The sequence below is a fragment of the Rhyacophila brunnea genome, unplaced genomic scaffold, assembly GCF_057557595.1.
Source record: "Rhyacophila brunnea isolate RB1 unplaced genomic scaffold, BYU_Rbru_1.0 scaffold_21, whole genome shotgun sequence".
Lineage (NCBI taxonomy): Eukaryota > Metazoa > Arthropoda > Insecta > Trichoptera > Rhyacophilidae > Rhyacophila > Rhyacophila brunnea.
In genome coordinates this window covers 11823329-11844575 of record NW_028232871.1, presented here as the reverse complement: position 1 = coordinate 11844575, position 21247 = coordinate 11823329, and the positions used below count along the sequence as shown (strand labels likewise).

General features: G+C 36.3%; 1 protein-coding gene across 1 annotated transcript in view; it reads right to left on the bottom strand.

Moving 5' to 3' along the window:
- spri (Src homology 2 domain-containing protein sprint) overlaps positions 1–21247 on the bottom strand; it is a 512295-nt gene that overhangs the window by 82148 nt on the left and 408900 nt on the right. The window contains exons 4-7 of the mRNA XM_085949236.1: positions 7700–7915; positions 6508–6692; positions 3657–3880; positions 3017–3246 (exon numbers count right to left, since the gene is read on the bottom strand). Of these exons, the coding sequence (XP_085805362.1) occupies positions 3017–3246; positions 3657–3880; positions 6508–6692; positions 7700–7915 (855 nt within the window). The remainder of the gene's footprint in view (positions 1–3016; positions 3247–3656; positions 3881–6507; positions 6693–7699; positions 7916–21247) is intronic.

Sequence of the window (21247 nt, the reverse complement as noted above, 5' to 3'; positions counted from 1 at the left end):
TAATTATTTTTGCTTCATTTCCATACATTCACTCTATAGAAGAAAGTCGAAAACTTTGTAATTAAGTACATAATAAACATTTAATATGTATTGGAATTTTTCATAGTTTTAAATTTATTTTAAATAATGAATGATTCCATTACAGTTTAAAAATCTGTGTTCCAGAAATTAAGACAATCAAAACACAAACAGAACTAAATTGGAAATGTTCCAAGACTCACAAATCATAATAACGTTTTGGTAAACCTTGGTGTATTTAGGAAAAGAGATTTATGAGAACTTCTTTACTATTTTAAAAAGATAGATGTCATCCAATGATTGATGGTTAGAAAAGCATGAGTTGTATTAATTTAGTGTAAGAACAACATGAAACTAGAAAGAGAGTTAATAATGACTTATGAAAATGAAGTATTACTGAAATCTTAATGAGGCACTCTCTATATCAGGGTTTCCCAAACTTTTTCTGCAATGAAACACTTCGCAAACCTGGAAATTTTAACGGAACACTTAGTTTATTTTGTACTTATTTATTAGTTGCCAATTTTGGCAACTGTCGTTAAACTGACAAGACTTGTCAGCCGGTCAGAACAATACACCGCATATTTTTCATGCGCACGGTGTAAGAAAAGACGGTCCTCCGCCTGTACCTAGATCATGGCTCCCACATCCCGAAGCAGGCCCCCAGGCTAGGATCTTTGGCGGCTCCGTACTTATCGCTATGGTTAATCCGTTCTATGCCGCAATTAGTTAATTGATAGTAATTAACATAAGAATTGGTGTAATTAGGGTGTCCAAAGACGCTTTGGGCACTTAACCGGTTAAAGGCAATGTGGCGATCTACAGTTGCATATTCCAAATGGTGTTCGAGGTAAAATTAAGGGTATTTTTAGCGATTTTTTGTATTTTATTTTTAATACACACTATGTACAATATATGCACAATTATGGACATGTCAAATATCGACAATAATCAAAAATTGTAACATTTCAGGCGACATTTTTTTACTATTAGTGCATGTTTGTGATGTGTGTTTATCTCACCTGCTGGTCGATCTCTCAAGCCCTCCCCCCCCCGTAAGCCCTTGCGGGAGCCATGACCTATCTAGATACTTGACGTCATAAACATCAGTGGAGATTGATCATCACACGCCTTTCAATATGAAGTAGATTCTTTAATTATTTTAGTTTTACTTATTTTATTTCTACTTAGTAGAAGATCATTAAATGTGTTGCAGTGTATAAAACCTTTCCAAATGGTCGTGGAACACCTGTTCAGGTTCGGCGGAATATAGTTTGGGAAACCCTGCTCTACATCATTTTCTACAAAATGTTGCTGTTTTAAAAACATACCAGTTAAAAAGTAAGTGAACTAGTATGTAATGCTACTTCAGACATCTACGCATCTATTTTATACACAAGACTGCTTTCGGCCGCTACGGCAGCTATCTAGGGTAGGTTTGTATCGAAGTATTAACACTTATTGTAATAATTACAATAAGTTAGCTGTCTAAACAGTCAAAACTGTCTATCTCGCTTTAAAATTATAGCATAGCCAAGAGAGGTGCTGTTAAAACATAGCACTCTAAGGTGCTCTAAGCATGGGCATCTGATGTAAAAAAGTATGACCTTATTCTCAACTTCAAACGACAACTTTTACAATAATACCCCCTCCCTTTATGGTATTAATATTATATTTTATATGATCATTTTTAGGATGATAAAATATTGGGAATAATAATGACATATACTAATGGGTATGGGTTTACGTAGGGTGTTGATTTATTCTTTTCCATTTATTAAAAACACGGATTCAGGGACATTAAGTATTACGTAAGTATATTTCGCTTGACAAGTAAAAATTAATTATTAATAACATTTGTAAACGCACGCTTTGGCGCAAAAAGGTGGCAAATCGTATTTAGTGGCGACGTTCAAGGCTCAAGGGTAGGTAACCGACTGGCCGTACCTACTCTCGATGCTTCGTCCGCCCAGAAACAGATAACGGTACTTTCTTTTTGTTTGTTTCGTTGTGCATCCTGGTCTAGCCTTGACTCATTTACAGTTACAATAATATTATCATTATATTCCCAACTCTGTCGATTGGAGGATTTTTGATGGGTGATTTAGGCATTATGATATTTGGTGTCAATACAAACAGCGAAACCCTGATTTTACTCTTGCGAATAGACTAACCACTCTGTGGAGGCCTATATGATCCTATTAGGATCGGACATGGTCAAAAGAAAGAACCAAAAGACGTAAAAAAAATAATTATAAAAATCATACAAAGAGCATCTTATGTCAACCAGTTCTTTCACTTTTTCGAGAATGTTCCTCTTTTTTTGAATGAATGATTTTCTTTCTTTGCTGGGTTCATTTTAATGATGTCCTGCCATTGAATTGAATGTGTTTAAATAAATTGGATTTTTAATGTTTAATCCTAAGAAGGTTATAGTATGGGTTTCCACATGGTGGAGGTTTGTTTTTACGAGAAATGGATGTTAGCCACGCTCAACCTATTATGTCCATACTTTGACTCCAAACACACATTGAAAAAATGTGTATTTCCCCACGACATTATAAGCTGACACGTAAGCCGTTTGGACATTGTGGTTAATATGTAGTTTTAATTGAATTTTGAATAATTCAGACGTAATTTGCAGGAGATAAAAAAGTAAAACTGGGAAATAAATGTGCCAAAATGAAACACGACTGCAGAAACCACATGCAGATATGGGGAAAACGTGAAATCGAGGTTCCACTGTATGTCTTTTCAACAATGTCATAATTATTAGATGTTATTCAAACGATTCTTATTTTTTACCAATACACTAAGTACATCAGCCCTTAAAATTTTCATTTTGCATTTAAAAAATAATTATAAGGGATGCATTTTCACTGTATATCTTTAGTTGCATAACACTCCAACGGTAATCCCAAATAAGAACATCAGGATATCTTTACTAACTATATATTAATGGTTTATTGGATGATTTATTCTATTCAATTCGACTTACCGTACTGGAGACCAGATTGAGTGTATTCGGTGGGGTCGGTCTGGGTGCCCTGATCGCAGCTGATCCTCTGGTGCCGTCTCTTGCCATCGGTGGCGAGCTTCCTTTGAAGGTACTCATGTTGCATGTGCTACCTTGACCTGACGCTGCATCGGCTGGTGAGAGGTTCAGCATTATATTAGCGGCCTGATCGCCACTTGGTGTCAGGGCGGAGTGACTGGTTTGTTGAGGGCCTATCGAATGATAGTAATACATTAATTAAAATATTCTTCGCCTGTTACAACAAGATAAAAACAACAAAAAACAAGGTATTGAAATGAAATAGAATAAATCCAATTAGGAATATTGAACGGTTCGAAAGTTGGTACAAATATAATAAACACAACAGTACCAGGTACCAAGAATTAATGAGTATAAAATGATCTCGTTCAAGCGTTTAAAATTTTTGATGTCATATATTGTATTATGTAGTCATTTTTATTTTGTTATAAAAATGTTTGGCAGAAAGAATGCATTTGGACTCATCGTTCTATCGGGATTTCTCCTGGTGTCCGGCTGGTCAATCTGTCCTTTACTAGCAGCCAATGATGATGAATATGGTAAAATGAATAATATTAAATCAGCTGATGAAAATGTGTCATACCAGCACTGACGCTCAGGCTGCCAAAACTAGATCCAGTATCCGATGGGGTCTGCGACATGGGCGTGCTTTGCTGGACTGGCTTCTCGGCTCCGTTTACATTTCGAGGGTTGGCCATTGGGTACCTCCAGAACTCTTGACCTAAGAGGGCGAGGGACGAGAGCTGTTGCCGGTTTTTGGCTTCTCGTAGGGCTCGGGGCAGGGTTAGTTGGACAGGTAGCTCATCACTGAAAATTATATACTCCATTATAATGATGAGGAATAAACTTTAGTAATATATTATAAATAAGCATATTTAAGGATCCAAGGATCCAGATCTCAGTTATGAGATGTAGTTTCTGACTAAGCCTCAAGGGTGTCGTCGACTTTTCAGTTTTGTGTTCTTTTAGTTGGGGTAAGGCAGGGGTCGGCAAACTGCGGCTCGCGAGCCACATGTGGCTCTTTGCCAAATTTCCAATTCACAATTTTTACAAAAACTTTTGCAAAATTCACAATTTTTATTTTTTGTCATTGATTGTACACTTATTATATTATATAATGACATTATCGCGAGACTAATTTTTCCTCCGTGATGGTTAATGCAAAAAGGTATGATTGTTGTTGTTTTAAAAGCCGCCCATTGCAAAAGACGACAAATTAAATTTTTCTCCATTTGATATTGAGGAGAGAACTTTTGAAATACAATTTTATTTGTGTATTAAACAAGCAAAGAGTTATGGAGCTCCAAATTTGTAGGTCTTGCCACCAAAATTGAGGATTTGGAGACAGAAAAATGCAATTTAATTTCACAACACAAGTGGAGCGCTCTAAACTACATAAGGTAGAATGGTAGATACTACGATTTTTAATACATTGAATAGTAACTCATAATCGAGTTTACATAATATGTATGTGAACAATCATTTTCAAACATGAACAATATAAACAGCATTTAGAGAAGTCAAATAACCGATGAGAATGTGGAGTCGCGCCTGAAATTAAAAACTACACGTTACATAACAAACATACAGAAACTCTCCAATGAAATGCAAGGAAGGTCATTGTTCACATTAGTTTTAAGGAATGCGTGAAAATTGTATGTAATCCATATTCTGTAAAAATTATATTTATAATTTCAACTTTATTAAAAATTTAGTTTTATTTGGGAAATCTTCTTCACTTAATAAGTAAACAATTGTAAAATGTAATTAATTCATTTAAACATACATACGGCTCTCGAATTTTTTTTAACCATTGTGCCACTCATATTTGGCTCCTTTGGTCCAAGAATTTGCCGACCCCTGGGGTAAGGTATACTGATACGACCGCTTCACAAGCACTCGAATTCGTGAGCAGAAGCGTCAATGTTTAGTCCTATAATAAGGTCCTTTTTTCCTCATTTCCATAAATGTTTAGGTTTCGCTTACATAGAGAAGGTCATTGTTTAGAAACATGGCCTTCACAAGGGAGGGGGGGGGTGTAAAGGCTCTAGCCTGGGGGCCGGGGCTTATCAGGGGCCTGGCGTGGCAGGTCGATCAGATAAGTGAGATAAACATAGGTACATAATTTTTTTTTAGTAATATGAAAAAGTCGCCTGCGGCGCTATTTGATTCCAAGAGTGTATTAAAGATATTAGGTTGTGCAGTGTAATTTTTGATTGTCTGTCGACATTCGACAACTCCGTAAATAAAGAGATTGTATTCAAAAATAATAAAAAGTCGCTAAAAATACATGGAATACCCTTAATGTTACCTCCTGGAACTTTGGGGTTGAGCGGAATATCATTTGGAAAACGCTGCTGTAGAGCATCACATTGCCTTTAACCTTAACCTTAGCCTGGCCCCATGACCCCCATATCCTGAAGCGGGCCCCAAGGCTAGAATCTTTGTCAGGCCCCCTAACTATCGCCAAGGTTAAAGGCAGTGTGACGCTCTACGGTAGAGTTTTCTAAATGGAGTTCACTGTAAGATTAATGGTATTTTTAATACTTATATCCACTCTAACTATGGAGTTAATTATCAAGTAATGACACAAATCAAAATTACATCGGACAATCAGATATTTTAAAATATGATCATCATTAAAGGAAAATAGCGCCGCAGGCGACTTTTTTTACTATTAGAGCAAATTTGTGATGTGTGTTTATCTCACTTATTTGGTCGACTCGCCACGCCGGGCCCCCCATGAGCCCGGGCCCCAGGCTAGAGCCCTATCAGCCCCCCCCCTTGTGGGGGCCATGCTTAGAAGAGAACGTCGGTCGATACATACAGCATTGGGTTCATACACCCGAGAGTTCTGGGTTCGATTCCCGGTCATGACAAAAACATTTAGGTATGTGTTTTTATCAAAGCCTGGGTGTTTGTGATTGTTCAAAATTACTAACAACCACCTTGTACGAAAAAGCAAGGACATGGTTATTAATAATTCTAAAAAAATACCAAAATTCTATTTCATGAATAGTGGCTGAGGTAATAAACTACTAGAATCTAAGAATCCAAGAATCAATTCCTCCATCTTTACATATCCTCGGCCAGTGTCCTCCAGGTGTCTGCACTGGCCACTCTAGCATATTTTTGACACCATCCAACCACTGGAGTCTGGGCCTGCCAATCCACCCCCAACCGTCCATTCTTCTCCTTCTAGTATGGGCCCATATATACCACATAGCACGCTCATCGACCTTGGACGGATCAGCGTCTTGTATTAGACTGAATTTTTGTACTACAAGAGAGGATACGAGTGTTTAGCTGACTTTGTAGACCAAAGTAGCACTTATTCGCTGCTATGACTCTCCGTTTTATTTCTTCACTTGTAAAATTCAATAAACTACCTGGTAAAAAGGTCTATTAAGATATCACCATGAGTAAATACTGACCAGCATTGGGAGTAATGCGCCACGAGATCAGGGATGTTGTCGAACTTGTTCTGCGACGTCTCCAGCCCTATCCGCCCAGCCGATGCATGGATCAGGTAATGCTCGATGTAAGGGCCTACCCTCGCCGGCAGCCTGACGCTCAGAGCCATCGTGTCCGTCTGGCTGGATTGACGCACCACGAAGTTCTAAATGAAAACAATTTACAATTACAATTATACTGTTTGTTACCCATATTTATGCATTAAGATTTTTTTTTCCGACCCTAATGGGATCATATGGGCCTACACAAAGTGGAGGTTTGTATTAACAGATTTTTTACGAGAAATGGATGTCAGCCACTTGCTCAACTTAACAGGTCCATACTCTGACTCATACACAAATTGAAAAACAATATTGTATACTTGCCAGACGCATGATTCGAATCTGGGACCCACGACGCTATAGGCCAAAGCCCATCGTGAATAATAAAGGGTGAAAACGAATAGATTGTTATAGTGAGAAATTAAATTTTTGTGATAACGTAATTTACTTTTTAAAAATCATCTCTATATACACGGGGAGAAATATAACATAGCCGTTGATATAATATAAGGTGTTATTCTTGGTTACATGTAAATTGTACTTAAAACATTTTACCGTGGCACAGTTCGTCGTGAGCTTTGGATACGGTCTCCAGTTTTATTAGATTCAATATGAACATTAATTCAATTTTCAAGGCTAATTTTGACAAAATTCATGAATTCAAAAATATAAACCTAAGCTAACCTAACAAATAATCTAGTATATCGACTATTTTCAAAATTTGTTTGCTCCTGGCTTCCTGCAAAGTGTAAACCGACCAAAACCATGTTTATTTAGACATGAATTTTATGTCAGTACTATACGACCCAAAGAGGTTGGACGGTCTTTAATATACGGTTATATATTTCCGATACAACATTTTCGGTTAAGTGTGATACAGCGAACTATATATGTACCTACAAGTTTCCGGAAACGATTATTCTTCTCACTCATAAGAGTAATCAAATCATGTAAAATCATTCCGGATATGAAATGAATTTCTTTGGGAATGTGGGCTTTGTTGTATTATTATTGTTTATTATATTATCTTCCTCTTCTTTTAATGGAGTGGAAAAGAAGTAGCAATGAAAAGCAACAGAAAAGGGTAAAATAAATAAGAAACGGTTCATACCCCTTCTTCTTTTCCCTGGAGCAGATGAAACGCCCCTGCCCTCTGTATTCCTGGCAGAAACCATACAGGATGCGTCCTGACCAGCCTCTCCACCAGCCCGACGTCGCACGGAGTACCTCCTGAGGGTCCATCGCCGCTCCCCGATGATGACTCACTGTCGCACTCGCAGTCTCCATCACTGCCCAAGCTGGTGCGCGAGGACAGACTATCGCGACTCTGTGGAAATAAAAGAAACAGTTTTTATTAATATCGAAGACACGTGTGTACTTACATTTTATATTATGGAGAAACAAAGTTATGGGGTGAGGTAAGAATTTTGGGTGAAAAGCTTCCATATGGTGATATTTTTTTTGACCATGTCCGATCTTAATAAGATCATAATATGGGCCTCCACAGAGTGGAGGTTTGTCTTAACAGATTTTGTTTTTACAAGAAAAATTTTGCACACTTTTTCATTCATACATATTAATTTGTTTTCGTTTGATTAAAAATACATATTACACAATATTGTTGGTTCATTTTTTTTAATTCATTAAACCCTGCCTAACCAAACTATAATCTCTATATATATAAAAATCTCGTGTCACGATGTTTGTGGTCGAACTCCTCCGAAATGGCTCGACCGATTTTTATGATTTTTTTAATGTATATTTGTTAGGTATGAGAATAGGTCAACAAGTATATTTCATACCGCTAGGTAATTAGGGTATCTCTATCCAGAAAATTTTTCTTTTATTTTTTTGACAATTTTTTTTTTGTATTTTTTTTTATTATTTGGCATAAAAAAATACCTATAACCTCAAATTTTCATTTTCCTACCCCCATCATCCCATTTTTTAATCGCGATTTTATTATTTTTGTATGAACAAATTTAACCGTCGTTCGTATTTCAAACAGAACGAAATTATTTATGTTGTTGAATGACAGATGGCTCTACGTCCGAGAGGAATTCAAGAGAAGCGTCGCGTCATTTTGACATTTCATTCGGCAAATCACAACGCAGTGCGTGCAAAATTTTGTACGATTTATTTTAATTTATCTATTTTTATGTGCGTGTATTACAGTGCACAATGCCAGCAAGACGCAAGGGGGGCCATTTGGGCCGTCGAACGAATAAAGCAACAAACATGCGAAATAGTAGAGTAGAAAGAACAGACGAACAAATCCAACAAGATAACAAAAACGTGCGTGTAAGCATGTCGCAATTGCGTGCATCTCAATCAGAAGAGGCACGAGCTGAACGAAATCAACAACGACAATTGGAACCGAGCCAAGCGCGCCGGTTCGTAGTTAACACACGCAGAGCAAATGACCGACAACGCCAACAAGTACATCGAACATTTACATCCGCTTCGTTCCTTCGTCTCGCATTCGAGTACGAGCCAGATATTGAATATTCCGCTCATCCGAAAGTGCTGATTGGTGCTATGGACAAAGAATGTCCCCATTGACATGCGCTCAAATTCAAACATGAGTCAGCCGGGATGTGTTGCGCATCAGGAAAAGTGCAACTACCAGAAATTGAGATACCACCAGAACCATTGAACAGCTTGCTCATTGGCACGGTTCCAGATTCAAACCTGTTTCTGAAGTCCATTCGCACATTCAATTCATGCTTCCAAATGACTTCGTCCGGAGCAACAGAAATAGTTCACAATACTGCGGCAAATGGTCAACAATTCTATTCTACGTTCAAAATCAAAGGTCAAGTATACCACAAAGTAGGCTCATTGCTGCTAATGCCAAACGAACCACATACATTTTTACAAATCTACTTCATGGGCGCGGCGGTGAGGACATCAATCATGTGGATGCACGTTGCGGCTACAATAGCCTCAATTCGCCTAATGCCAGGCGCATCGTCGGCGAACTGGACGCCCTGTTGAATGAGCACAATGAATTATTGAAATTCTTCAAAGCACACATGCACGAATTGCAAAGTGACAATCACGCTATTGTCATCAATCCTGATAAAACACCAGCTGGAGAGTACGTGCGTCGATTCAATGCACCTGTTGTTGACGACATTGCTGGAATCATGGTTGGCGACCGCACATCGACGCGAGAAATCGTGATTCGAAGTAGAAACAATAATCTGGAGTTCATCGCTGACACACACCGTTCATACGACGCTCTCCAATATCCGCTAATTTTCTGTAAGGGACAAGACGGATATTGCATAAACATTAAACAACGAGATCCTGTTACAGGTAATTCATTCATTATTAACATCATTACTCATTTTGAATTGAGAAAGTGAATGGTTGATGTTTTTTTGTTTTTATCGGCGGTCATCGTCTACAGCGCTCTATTCCTCTTTCTGTCATAGATCCCATCCCCACACACTTACGATAAATTCGTTATTTTTTATTTAACAACCAAAATATTCACTAGAAATAATTTATATGCAGAACAACGTTTGCCGGGTCAGCTAGTAAGTATATAAAAATATTATTTTATCTAAAAAATATCCAAAGTTATGTATGATTTAATTGCATAGTTTTAGATATTTCACAGATAGATGAGTATTTTTTGAATATTAGGATCTATTATTGCATGGTTTTTGTATGGTTTATTTTAATTTTAAAAACTTACCAACACCATCTATCTGTAAAATTGTAGTCTTATTTCAATGCAAACAAATACGTATGACTGACAAAGTTTAATGTGCACTATTTATGGCGGATCTTAACAGCCTACATCCACCCTTCGCCACTGCCAGCCATTCATTATGCATGCTTATTAAGTAATACTGTTTGTATTGATAAGAATACAAAAATAGGCTCAAAGCTGCAGGGCTACACTCATTGCTAAAAGATCATTTTTTTTATTTATTTTGTATCGACGTCAAAAATATGACAAAACGTCAAGTAGAGAGTAGAGAAACAAGATGAATTAAATACAGGGTCGTTGTCAGAAGATGGATAAAGCCAAAGCAGAAAATAAAAGTATGATACAGGGCAAACAGAAGTGCTGTTTGCACTAAGGGTAGCTTCGGAGGATGTTTGCATTTAATACGCCGCGGGCCAACTGACTGTACATTCTCCAATCCTGCCTGCTGATTTTCCGGGGTAAATCGTCAGAGTCTCGGTGGAGTAGTGGTAAGTTTAAGAAGTTACTTAGTACAATTTGTAATAAAGAAAAATTGCCGAAGCCGTAACACCGATTCACAAATGGCATAAAATGGTACTTTATCGAAGTCATCATTTGTGTGAGTTTGAAAAAGATCTTGGTATAAGTAGGTACTTAAATCATTCTATAAACAAAAAAGGATTTCAAGTTATAACCATTTTTTTTTTATAAAAATCGATGTTTTTTAATATAATTATAGATTACATTAAAACCATGAATTTTTCAAACATATTTTCGCTCCACTAAATGATAAAAACTAGAATTGAGATCGCAAGGAGTGCCTTTCTCAAAATGAGACGCCTCCTTTGCAATCGAGACCTTAACCTAGGTCTGAGACTGCGGATGGTAGGTACGTTGTTATGTTCTCTCAATTCTTTTCTATGGTATGGAAGTATGGACGCTAAACCAAGAGATGTCAGGGTGACTTAAAGCTTTCGAGATGTGGCTGTATAGACGCATCCTCAAAATTCCTTGGACTGACCGGGTGACAAATGTTGAAGTTCTCAATCGAATGGGGAAGGACCGAGAAGTTCTACGTAGTATGAAAACCAGGAAACTACAGTACCTCGGCCACATTATGAGAGGACAAAAGTACAGCATTCCCCGACTTGTCATTCAAGGAAAGATCAATGGTAAGTGTTGCAGAGGACGGCGCCGCATTTTGTGGCTTAAGAACCTACGTGATTGGTACGAGTGCAGCTCCAATGAACTGTTCCGGGTATAAGATAAAAAATCTAAGATCGCCTTGATGGTGGCCGACCTCTGCTAGGGGATGGCACAATAAGAAGAAGAACTGATAAACATATTATGTAATATTTAGTTGAAATCTAATTTAAAAATAAAATATTTTTCAATTTCTCGCTTATAGATGCGTCTCGATCTTAGAGTAATGCTATATAGAGGGCGCCTATTTTTCGGCAAAATGAAGCCGTGTTTCTTGCGTAAAATGCAGTAGAACCTCGATTTTATTATTATCAACTTAACTATGAAACGTTATATCATTGTGTTGGTTCTCAGTACGGCTACCAAATTTAAATACGACATAGTTAACAATATGTTCTACTAAAATAGCTAAAAATAATTACCACTAACTTTATATTTAACACACAAACAATAAATTTCAGCAACGCGTTTTTAAATGAATGTAATCAGTCTAATCCATTTTTACAGGCGACGTTTTGAAATTTTTTTTAATTCAGCCGTAAAAATTCTATCTTACTCTAACGCATAGTGCGGAGATATAAGTGTGCCGAATGCTTACTCACTCGAACTTATGGTTGGTTTTTGTTCAGGCCTTGGTCTCGATTAATTAAAATGATTGAACCCTGTAAATGTTTCGAGCGAGTTTATTCCACCAAAGTTTTTGTGTACCGCCAAGGCATAAGCGTGTTAACTCGCGAAAGAAGGAGTCTTCACTACTGACCTGATCAAAGTGTGATAATATCATGGATATACTACTAGATGAGGAGTTCCCATACAAGTGTCATTTTAAAAATGTACCACAAAAGAAGATATTACGAATATCGTCTTATAATATTTCCTTGTAGGTATAATGCGTTAAGACCGTTAACATGGATTCCCGAATTTCACCCGTATTGCCCTGGCTGTAAAACTAAATTTGCGTTCTTGGAATAGTGACCCTAAGGGTGTCTGCAACCCAAAGCTTGCAAGCTACCAAAAATTCATGTCTGAGCGGACAGAGCAAGTCGTCATGCGCTGACTATTAGTTAGAGTAAGATGCAAGCTAGATCGGGCTTACTCATAATTATTGCCAGGTCGTTTTCGAAACAAATATTAAGTGAGCTTATATCGAGTTAAGTCCGCTGATATTAAAACAGTAAGTTTTAACACTGGCCGAGTCGCTGAAAATCGGGCGTTATTTTAAGAAGCATATGATTCATCCAGTAGTATATCAATGGATAATATACACCCTAACAATAAAATCCTCACAAAAATTCTATGAAAATACCTCCAACATAGTAGGATTTACAATACGTACCAAGCAGTAGATACAAAATAGTAAATGCCAAAGGCGGCCTGGCATGTATGTTTTACCTATGCATAAAACAACAAACAAAATCTCCTACAAAACCCAATTACAGGTAAACGAAATCCAAACTGCGTGGAGTTAAGCAGCCATGCCATTCGCGAGTATTACCTCTGCCAATCCATTGACCCCCTCATCTAAATAATGGGTGCCGGTGGATACAAAAGAGGCACACGCGCAAAAAAAAACTTTTCCAATAAGCAACACTGACAGCACGAATGCCGTTTCTTTATTCAGATAACGTCTTTGTGATAGTCGATCGGGTGTTCCCGCGGGCTGTCGGGGAGGTTCGGCTGCGCGTTCGGATGACAGGACCTCTCAGAGGGTTTGTTTCCTCGGCTAACGAGTTTCAGGATATATGTGGGTGATGAAGGGAAGGGAAACCTTTTGGACATTGCGTGCTAAAATTTATTATAAATAATAATTATTAGACACCAGATTATTATGCGATTGCATATTTAGCCAATTCTCACCGGTTATTGCATATTTTATCTAAAATTTAGTGATGTATATTTTCATGAATAAAATCCACCAAATCAACTCCGCATTGCCAGAGATATTCGCGCGTAAACTAATAGAAAAGTTTGAAAACATTTTACCCAGGCTTTGAACCTTTGTGTCAAATTGATATTTTTATTAAGGGGGAACGTGCGCCGCGTAGGTCAAAATGGAGCTTTTATGCTATTTTCAAAACATGATCCTGGATATTCCTTAAACGTTGTAGATAATCTATTTATATAATTTTGAAGCCTTATTATCCTTTATATTTATTTTAAACATTTGATGACTGCATAAAGTATTTTTATTACATAAAATAGTATTCTTTTAAACCTCTCGATCTAATGTTTTAGAATATAGTCATATTTCAGTACATCCATGTACAGTGGTGTTAAGATTTTTTATATTTATTATTTTTTAAAAGCATTTATAAAACCATTAGTAAAATTTATGTCGATATTATTATTGTGAAATATTTACGATAAAAAATTATATTGATAATCTCTGTGATCCTCTGTGAAATTTGACAAGAATTAGGCATTTTATTATTTAAAAAAATGGGCAAGATTTTCACATTTAAAGATACTGATTATAAGCAATGTCTTTGACCATTCAAATGTGATAAATATTCTACGAATAATGTTTGCTTTATAATAAATATTGACCTAAGAAGAAGGTAGTATTTTTTTTACGCCATTTCTATTGGCATTTCCCAGTGGCTAAGCTACAACATACGGCCGCAGCCATAAATTGACAAACGATAAATGAAGTAGAGAGTAAGATCATGGTAACGCGCGTGTTTGAACATGTACCGTTTTAAAAAAAAAATCGCAGATTGGCACAACACTAATGGTTAGTTTCGTATTTTTTTCAAATATGATTTTTTCTAGTGGGTAATATATCTGAGGTATTTTCAAGTTATGCAAGTTAATTATTTGGGGTAAAGCTAGCAGCACGCGTGCCCAATGTTGACGACATACTATGCAAGCAAAGAATATAGGAAAAAGGCGAAAACCTAAACATAAAGGTGCCTACACCCACGTCATCCAAGTGACTATTTTATTAGAGTCAAGTCGTATTCTGGAGATTTTGTGTCCTGTTTACTGTTTAGTGGACCAACTGTCTCTTAAAATACCACCAACCTTTCGATTGTATGGGCAATATTGTGGTAATATACGAGGTTGATTTTGTTTGGCTTACAGTAAGATCATAACATATTCAATATGTGTACTGCACGCACGGAAATAATGAAAGTACTATTGGTAATACAATAATAATAATATGAAAGAAAGAATAAATTATTACATCGTCGTCCCAAAAGCAAAAGGGCACTTGTGCATAAATTGAGTTTTAAGAAAAACGCATTTTAAGTGTTTTTGGAGTGAAAAAAATCGTGAAGAGGTAATTACTTAATATTTTGAAATGAAATTTGGAACACATGTGACCTAATCACTCAAGATTGAAATGCATTTTTTTTATAATTTGTCAATTTTTGATTTTTAAGAGGTTTTAAGTCACATGTTACCTTTTTCCTATATGCATTTATGAATAGCTTTATCTTCATCTTTTGATTTGCGAGCGTCCACTTTACGCTTATTGTGATCTTCCAAAATATTTATTTGGGCCTCCTTGTCCGCTGCCAACATGTTTTTAAATTGCCCCTTTTCTGTAACGAAATATTTTTTTTTTGTACAAAGGCTCTTACTCACTTTTAGATAATTACACTTGTTACCTTTTTCCTATATTATTTTTGTAAACATTGCACACAGTTCCTAAAATCGTGTACATATGTTACCTTTTTCCTATACATTAAATGAAGATCAGTTTACAAATACACAAGCAACCTTTATTTTCTTTGCTCAATTGTGAATTCATGGGTTTTGCTTCACAAATGCCGTTTTGCCCATAATGTAAAAAAAAATTACGAAGAAAACTGCATTCATAACTCAAAACCGTCAACATTGCACATGTGCCCTTTTGCTTTTGGGGCGACGATGTGTGAGTATTATCAACATCAATATGACCAGTGTATGTAGTTTACCAGTATGTGGTTTATTTAATGGCCCCCATAAGGGGGGGCTGACAGGGATCTAGTCTAGGGTCCCGGGTTAAGAGGGGACCGGCGTGGCGGGTCGACCAGTTAAGTGAGAAAATCACATAGAACAAATTTGCTCTAATAGTAAAAAGTCGCCTGCGGCGCTATTTTTCTTAATGATTATTAGCTGTCTCTTAAAATACCATCAACCTTCCGATTATATAGGCAATACCGTTGTAATTACTATACGAGGTTGATTTTGTTTGGCTTAGGCTTACAGTAAGATCATACCATATTATTCAGTATGTGTACTGCACGTACGGTAATAGTGAAATTGATATTGGTTATACAATAATTATTATATGAAAGAAACGATAAATTATTATAGGTGGGTATTATCAACATCAGTGGCGAAGTGTTAGTGACTGTTTCACTTCTATTACTAAATACACTACTGTCATTGGCCATCTAGGCCTGTTTTAGTGTTAAAAAGAATATATGTACCTATATATATTAATTGCTTGTTAATATAATATAAAAAAATAAATCTAGCCGGTTCCAGTCGCTTTAACCGCATATCCAGCATTTTCCGGATGCACTCGCCATAACCAGACACTCAGCTCTTTGAGTTTAGCGATTAACATCTGGCTTACAGTTATAACTTCAGGTGTTTACCCACGGGGATTACACCCTTGAAGTAAAATAGACTTTTTATTACTATTATGGTCAAATTTGTGATGTGTGTTTATTTATATGTATTAGCCATGGTCTTCGGTATATGCCATCGAGACATTCCCAAAAAACTGACAATGCTTCACATCTAAACGTAGTGTCACCCGTGTCAAACCCGGTATTCGAACCCAAGACCCTCGACTTACCATCTGGGCACGTGACCACTCGGCCACAGCAATTGACAATGCTTCTCTTGAAACCATGTCGGAACAACATTACTATATAAATACCATCATAAATCGTCCGGTGTTTGAATTTAGACCTAAGCTCATCACAGTATAACAAATATTGAATGATATATCAAATGTTAGCATGTGGCGCCCTGACGCAGCGGACAATTTATACTGGTGGATAGTGGCGAAGGGTGGAGGTAGGCTTCTTGTCAGTCACTTTCAGTCAGACCTTGTCAGTCAGACTTTGTCAGTCATACGTATTTGTTTTCATTGAACTAAGCCTACAATTTACAGATGGTGTTGGTTAGTTTTTAAAATCCAATTAAATCCCGCGAAAACCAAGCCATAATAGTCTAACAATACTCGTCAAATATTATGCCATTATATCATACATAATTTTGGATATTTTATAGATATACTTAATAATATTTGTACTTAATCTAGTATGGTGTGGTTAGGCAGGGCTTAATAAATTTAAAAAAAATAACTAAAAATATGCCCAATATTATGTATTCTTATTATAAACAAATAAGCACAATTTTGTATGATCGCCAAAATCATACTAAAACTATTTTGGTTTGGATTAGGCGGGGTTTAATTGATTTTTAAAAACTAACCAACACCAAATGTTAATTGCAGTCTTAGTTCAAATAAAAACAAATAAGTATGACTGACAAAATTTAATATTGTGCACTATTTATGTCAAATCTTAACAGCCTATCTCCACCCTTCGCCACTGACCGACATCAATATAGAGAGCATCATGGCAGATGCTCGTCAGTCTCAAGTGGTATCTATCAAATATCTGATAATAATGACAGGGTTATTATCAGAAATTTAACACCAATCAATACACAATTATTAATGTTTTTATTGAATCTAATATAATTGGAAATAGGGAATCCAATCCCGAGCCAAAATTCTGATCCCGGGATTTCGGGATTACAATTTGACAATCCCGGGATTGGCATTTTTTTCCATTGTTAATATTAAATTTTTATATTTACAAATAACATTGATAAAATCGGTCAAAAATAAATCTAGTATTATTTATACTATTTAAGACATTTATTGTTAATATTTTATACGTTCAATATTGGAAATACACAAGTTTAATGGAGTAAATAATATTGTAATATAAATAATAATGTGAATTTAATATGAGATTGCTGTTTCTCATAGTAAAGACATAATGAATGGATTAGCGAGATTTAAAATAGTAAAGCAAATAAGCATGGCGTACTTATGGCCTTTCCGCATCATAAATCTAATTTTTCGACCATGTCCGATCCTAATAGGATCATATGGGCCTCCACAGAGTAGAAGTTTGTATTAACAGATTTTGTTTTTTTTTTACGAGAAATGGATGTCAGCCACTTGCTCAACCTGCAAAATCTAATTAGTCAGCCAAATATGAAACTGCCGTAAAACGTATTATATCGTGGTAGAATTACTTTGTTAAAAGTGCGAAGCATGGTTTTTTTCCAATCTTTCTCATTTTTAATAATTCATGTGAAAAAATAAAATGAATCGGCAACCTACACATGGGTATAAATCAAATTTCATTCAAACTCAGTTTATTTCTAATGCAGTTATTTTTTATTAAAAGTATTTTTTCTGTTTTATTTTCGCTTTTATTTTATTATCCATAAAAATTGATAAAAAAAATCAATCCCGAAATCCCGGGATTATGTTTATCAATCCCGGGATTGGAATCCCTAATTGGAACATTAATGTTTGTGAAGCTCCACGAACACGTATTTTTTTGATCTCAATGCTGTACTGCCATCTCTTTCGGGTAAGTCAAGTCAGCTCACGGTGAACTGACGGTGGCTACGACGAAATGTAATACGTACAATGTACATGTAACCCTAATTCTGTGCTGCCATACTCCATACATCTCTGATTTTCGTCAATCCAGCGGGTTCGTTGTAAAATGTCCATTCGATACAAATGTATGATTGCATTTTTGTTTAGCGTTTATCCTGCTATTTTTTCTTGTACTAACCCTATATCTACATATTATGGTGTTACAATTTATTCCGCAGGTAGCGATGCGCACATATGTCTCCATGGCATAAACCAATGTCTCTTATCTACCTGCACGAGACGCCTTGTTCAATTTATTCGTCCATATAGCAAGAAGAGATCTGAGAAGCCTCGAGAGGACTGTACCTGAACCTGAAGAAACTGGACCAACAATGGCTGAAGCAACCAGATCAGTACATTATCGACCAAGACGGAAAGAGATTATTGACAAAGCTTTAACTCCCATGATTGTTTTATACATGAATGACATATACAGATTTGAATCAGACAATCTAAGATTCTGACGTCTACTAAACAATAATTATTTCGAAGCATATTTACATTTCCTAATGTAAATAATAGCAAAACGATTTTGCGGCGGGGAAGCCCCTCGATATTAAATACCCGCCAAAACGGCACGCATTGATTTAGAATTAATGGCCGCCGCAGGGCTGAATCAAAAACAGATACCGAAGGGACACAGACTTTATAGTCGCCCTATATGTAATACGTATGTTTAATAATTTAGTTGGATATACGGTATGGTGACCAAACGTTACGGGTTAACAGAGCAACTGACAATTTATTAAAATTAAATAGTAATTGTTTATTAGTTTCACGACAGACGTTCGTATTCTTAAAATATAAATTTAAAGCAGTTACAAACTGTGCGTGATGAATTCACATTCATAGAGTACTTACAGACTTACAAACTTATCTGAAGAATAGATGGGGGAGCCACAGTCGAAAAATACCCGATCAAGACTCCCAACTGGTCAGAATCTGACATTCGAATTTCGTTTTCAAAATGGCGTCCATCAAAATCAAAAATTAAACTGTGTTACAGCCTTACTCACAAGGCTACCCAATTACCATTACTTTGTAACACCTGATTTTGACATTCGTCACTTGCGATTATCAGTTCTGCCATTATTGAGGAGTCATATGGTCGATTTATGGGTCTAGGACGATTTGGCACCGCGAACTGGCCTCCGCCGATTGGCCTCCGGTAATTGGCCGCCGGTACAATCGGACGCCGGCCCAATTGGCCGCCGACCCAATTCGACGCCGACCCAATTGGCCTCCGGGGCATTGGACGCCGTACAGTTGAATTAAATGCGCAAAGGAATAGACGTACGTTACGATTTGTTGGAGTAAATAAGCGAGTCACTTCAATATGCTTCTATCTTATCAGTAGTTGTAGCTTATACATTTCGCGCTTGACACATTTTTAATATAGATTGAGAATAATTATTATGCCTTATGATGTTTTTTAAAAGAAAATAATTCTTGCCTCGCTAAAACTTAAAGATGTGCATAATCAATTAATTTATTGTCTATACATGGGTACTTATTTATATTTACAACAAATATTAAAAATAATGTTAGATGTTAGAATGAAAATAACATTATATTTCAGCGTTTTATCGACTTAATATTATAATAAAGCTTAAACATGTATATTATTATGCATAAATGCGTATTTTAAGATAGGATGAAATTACAAACAAAATATTAAGTAAATTATCTGCTAAGTATAAATGTGTCAGGTTTTGATTGATAAACTACTTAGGTAATGGGTGCCGGACGAAATCCCGAAGGCCAAAATCCCGAAAAATAAAAAAAATACAAACATCAATAATTGCGCAATTTTTGCAAGAGAGACAAAAACCCATTTTTTGTGGAAATATAAAAAAATGTAAAATACAAACATCAATAATTGCGCAATCGCGAGCGCAATTTTTGTAAGAGAGACAAATCCCATTTTTGCGGAAAATGGGTTTTTCCGATTGCGCAATTTTTTTCAGGAGAGACCATTTTGCAGAACGAATGGATTTTGTGTCTCTTGCAAAATTGCGCAATTATTGATGTTTGTATTTTACATTTTTTTTATATTTCTACAAAAAATGGGTTTTTGTGTCTCTTGCAAAAATTGCGCAATTATTGATGTTTGTATTTTTTTTATTTTTCGGGATTTCGGCCTTCGGGATTCCAGCCATTCGGAATTTCAGCGTTCAGGATTTCGGTATTCGTGATTTCGGCTTTCGGGATTTCGGCTTTCGGGATTTCGGCTTTCGGGATTTAGGCTTTCGGGATTTCGGCCATTCGGGATTTCGGCCTTCGGGATTTCGTCCGACACCTAGTACCTAAGTAGTTTATCAATCAAACTACTGAAACATTTATACTTAGCAGATAACTTACTTAATATTTTGTTTGTAATTTCATACTATCTTAAAATACGCATTTATGCATAATAATATACATGTTAAGCTTTATTATAATATTAAGTCGATAAAACGCTGAAATATAATGTAATTTTCATTCTAATATCTAACATTATTTTTAATATTTGTTGTAAATATAAATAAGTACCCATGAATAGAAAATAAATTAATTGATTATGCACATCTTTAAGTTTTAGCGAGGCAAGAATTATTTTCTTTTAATAAACATCATAAGGCATAATAATTATTCTCAATCCATATTAAAAATGTATCAAGCGCGAAATGTATAAGCTACAACTACTGAGAAGATAGAAGCATATTGAACTGACTTGCTTATTTACTCCAACAAATCGTAACGTACGTCTATTCTTTTGCGCATTTAATTCAACTGTACGGCGTCCAATCTCCCGGAGGCCAATTGGGTCGGCGTCGAATTGGGTCGGCGTTCAATTGGGCCTGCGTCCGATTGTACCGGCGGCCAATTACCGGAGGCCAATCGGCGGAGGCCAGTTCGCGGTGCCAAATCGTCCCATTCCCTCGATTTATGGCTGTCTAACATTCAACAACAGCAGTCAAGTATGTCTATGCATTTAACTGTAGGTTAATGATTAAATAACAGTTTCCAAATAAATTTACAGTAAGAGAACACGTTTTCGTTCTGAGATTTATTTGCCAGGG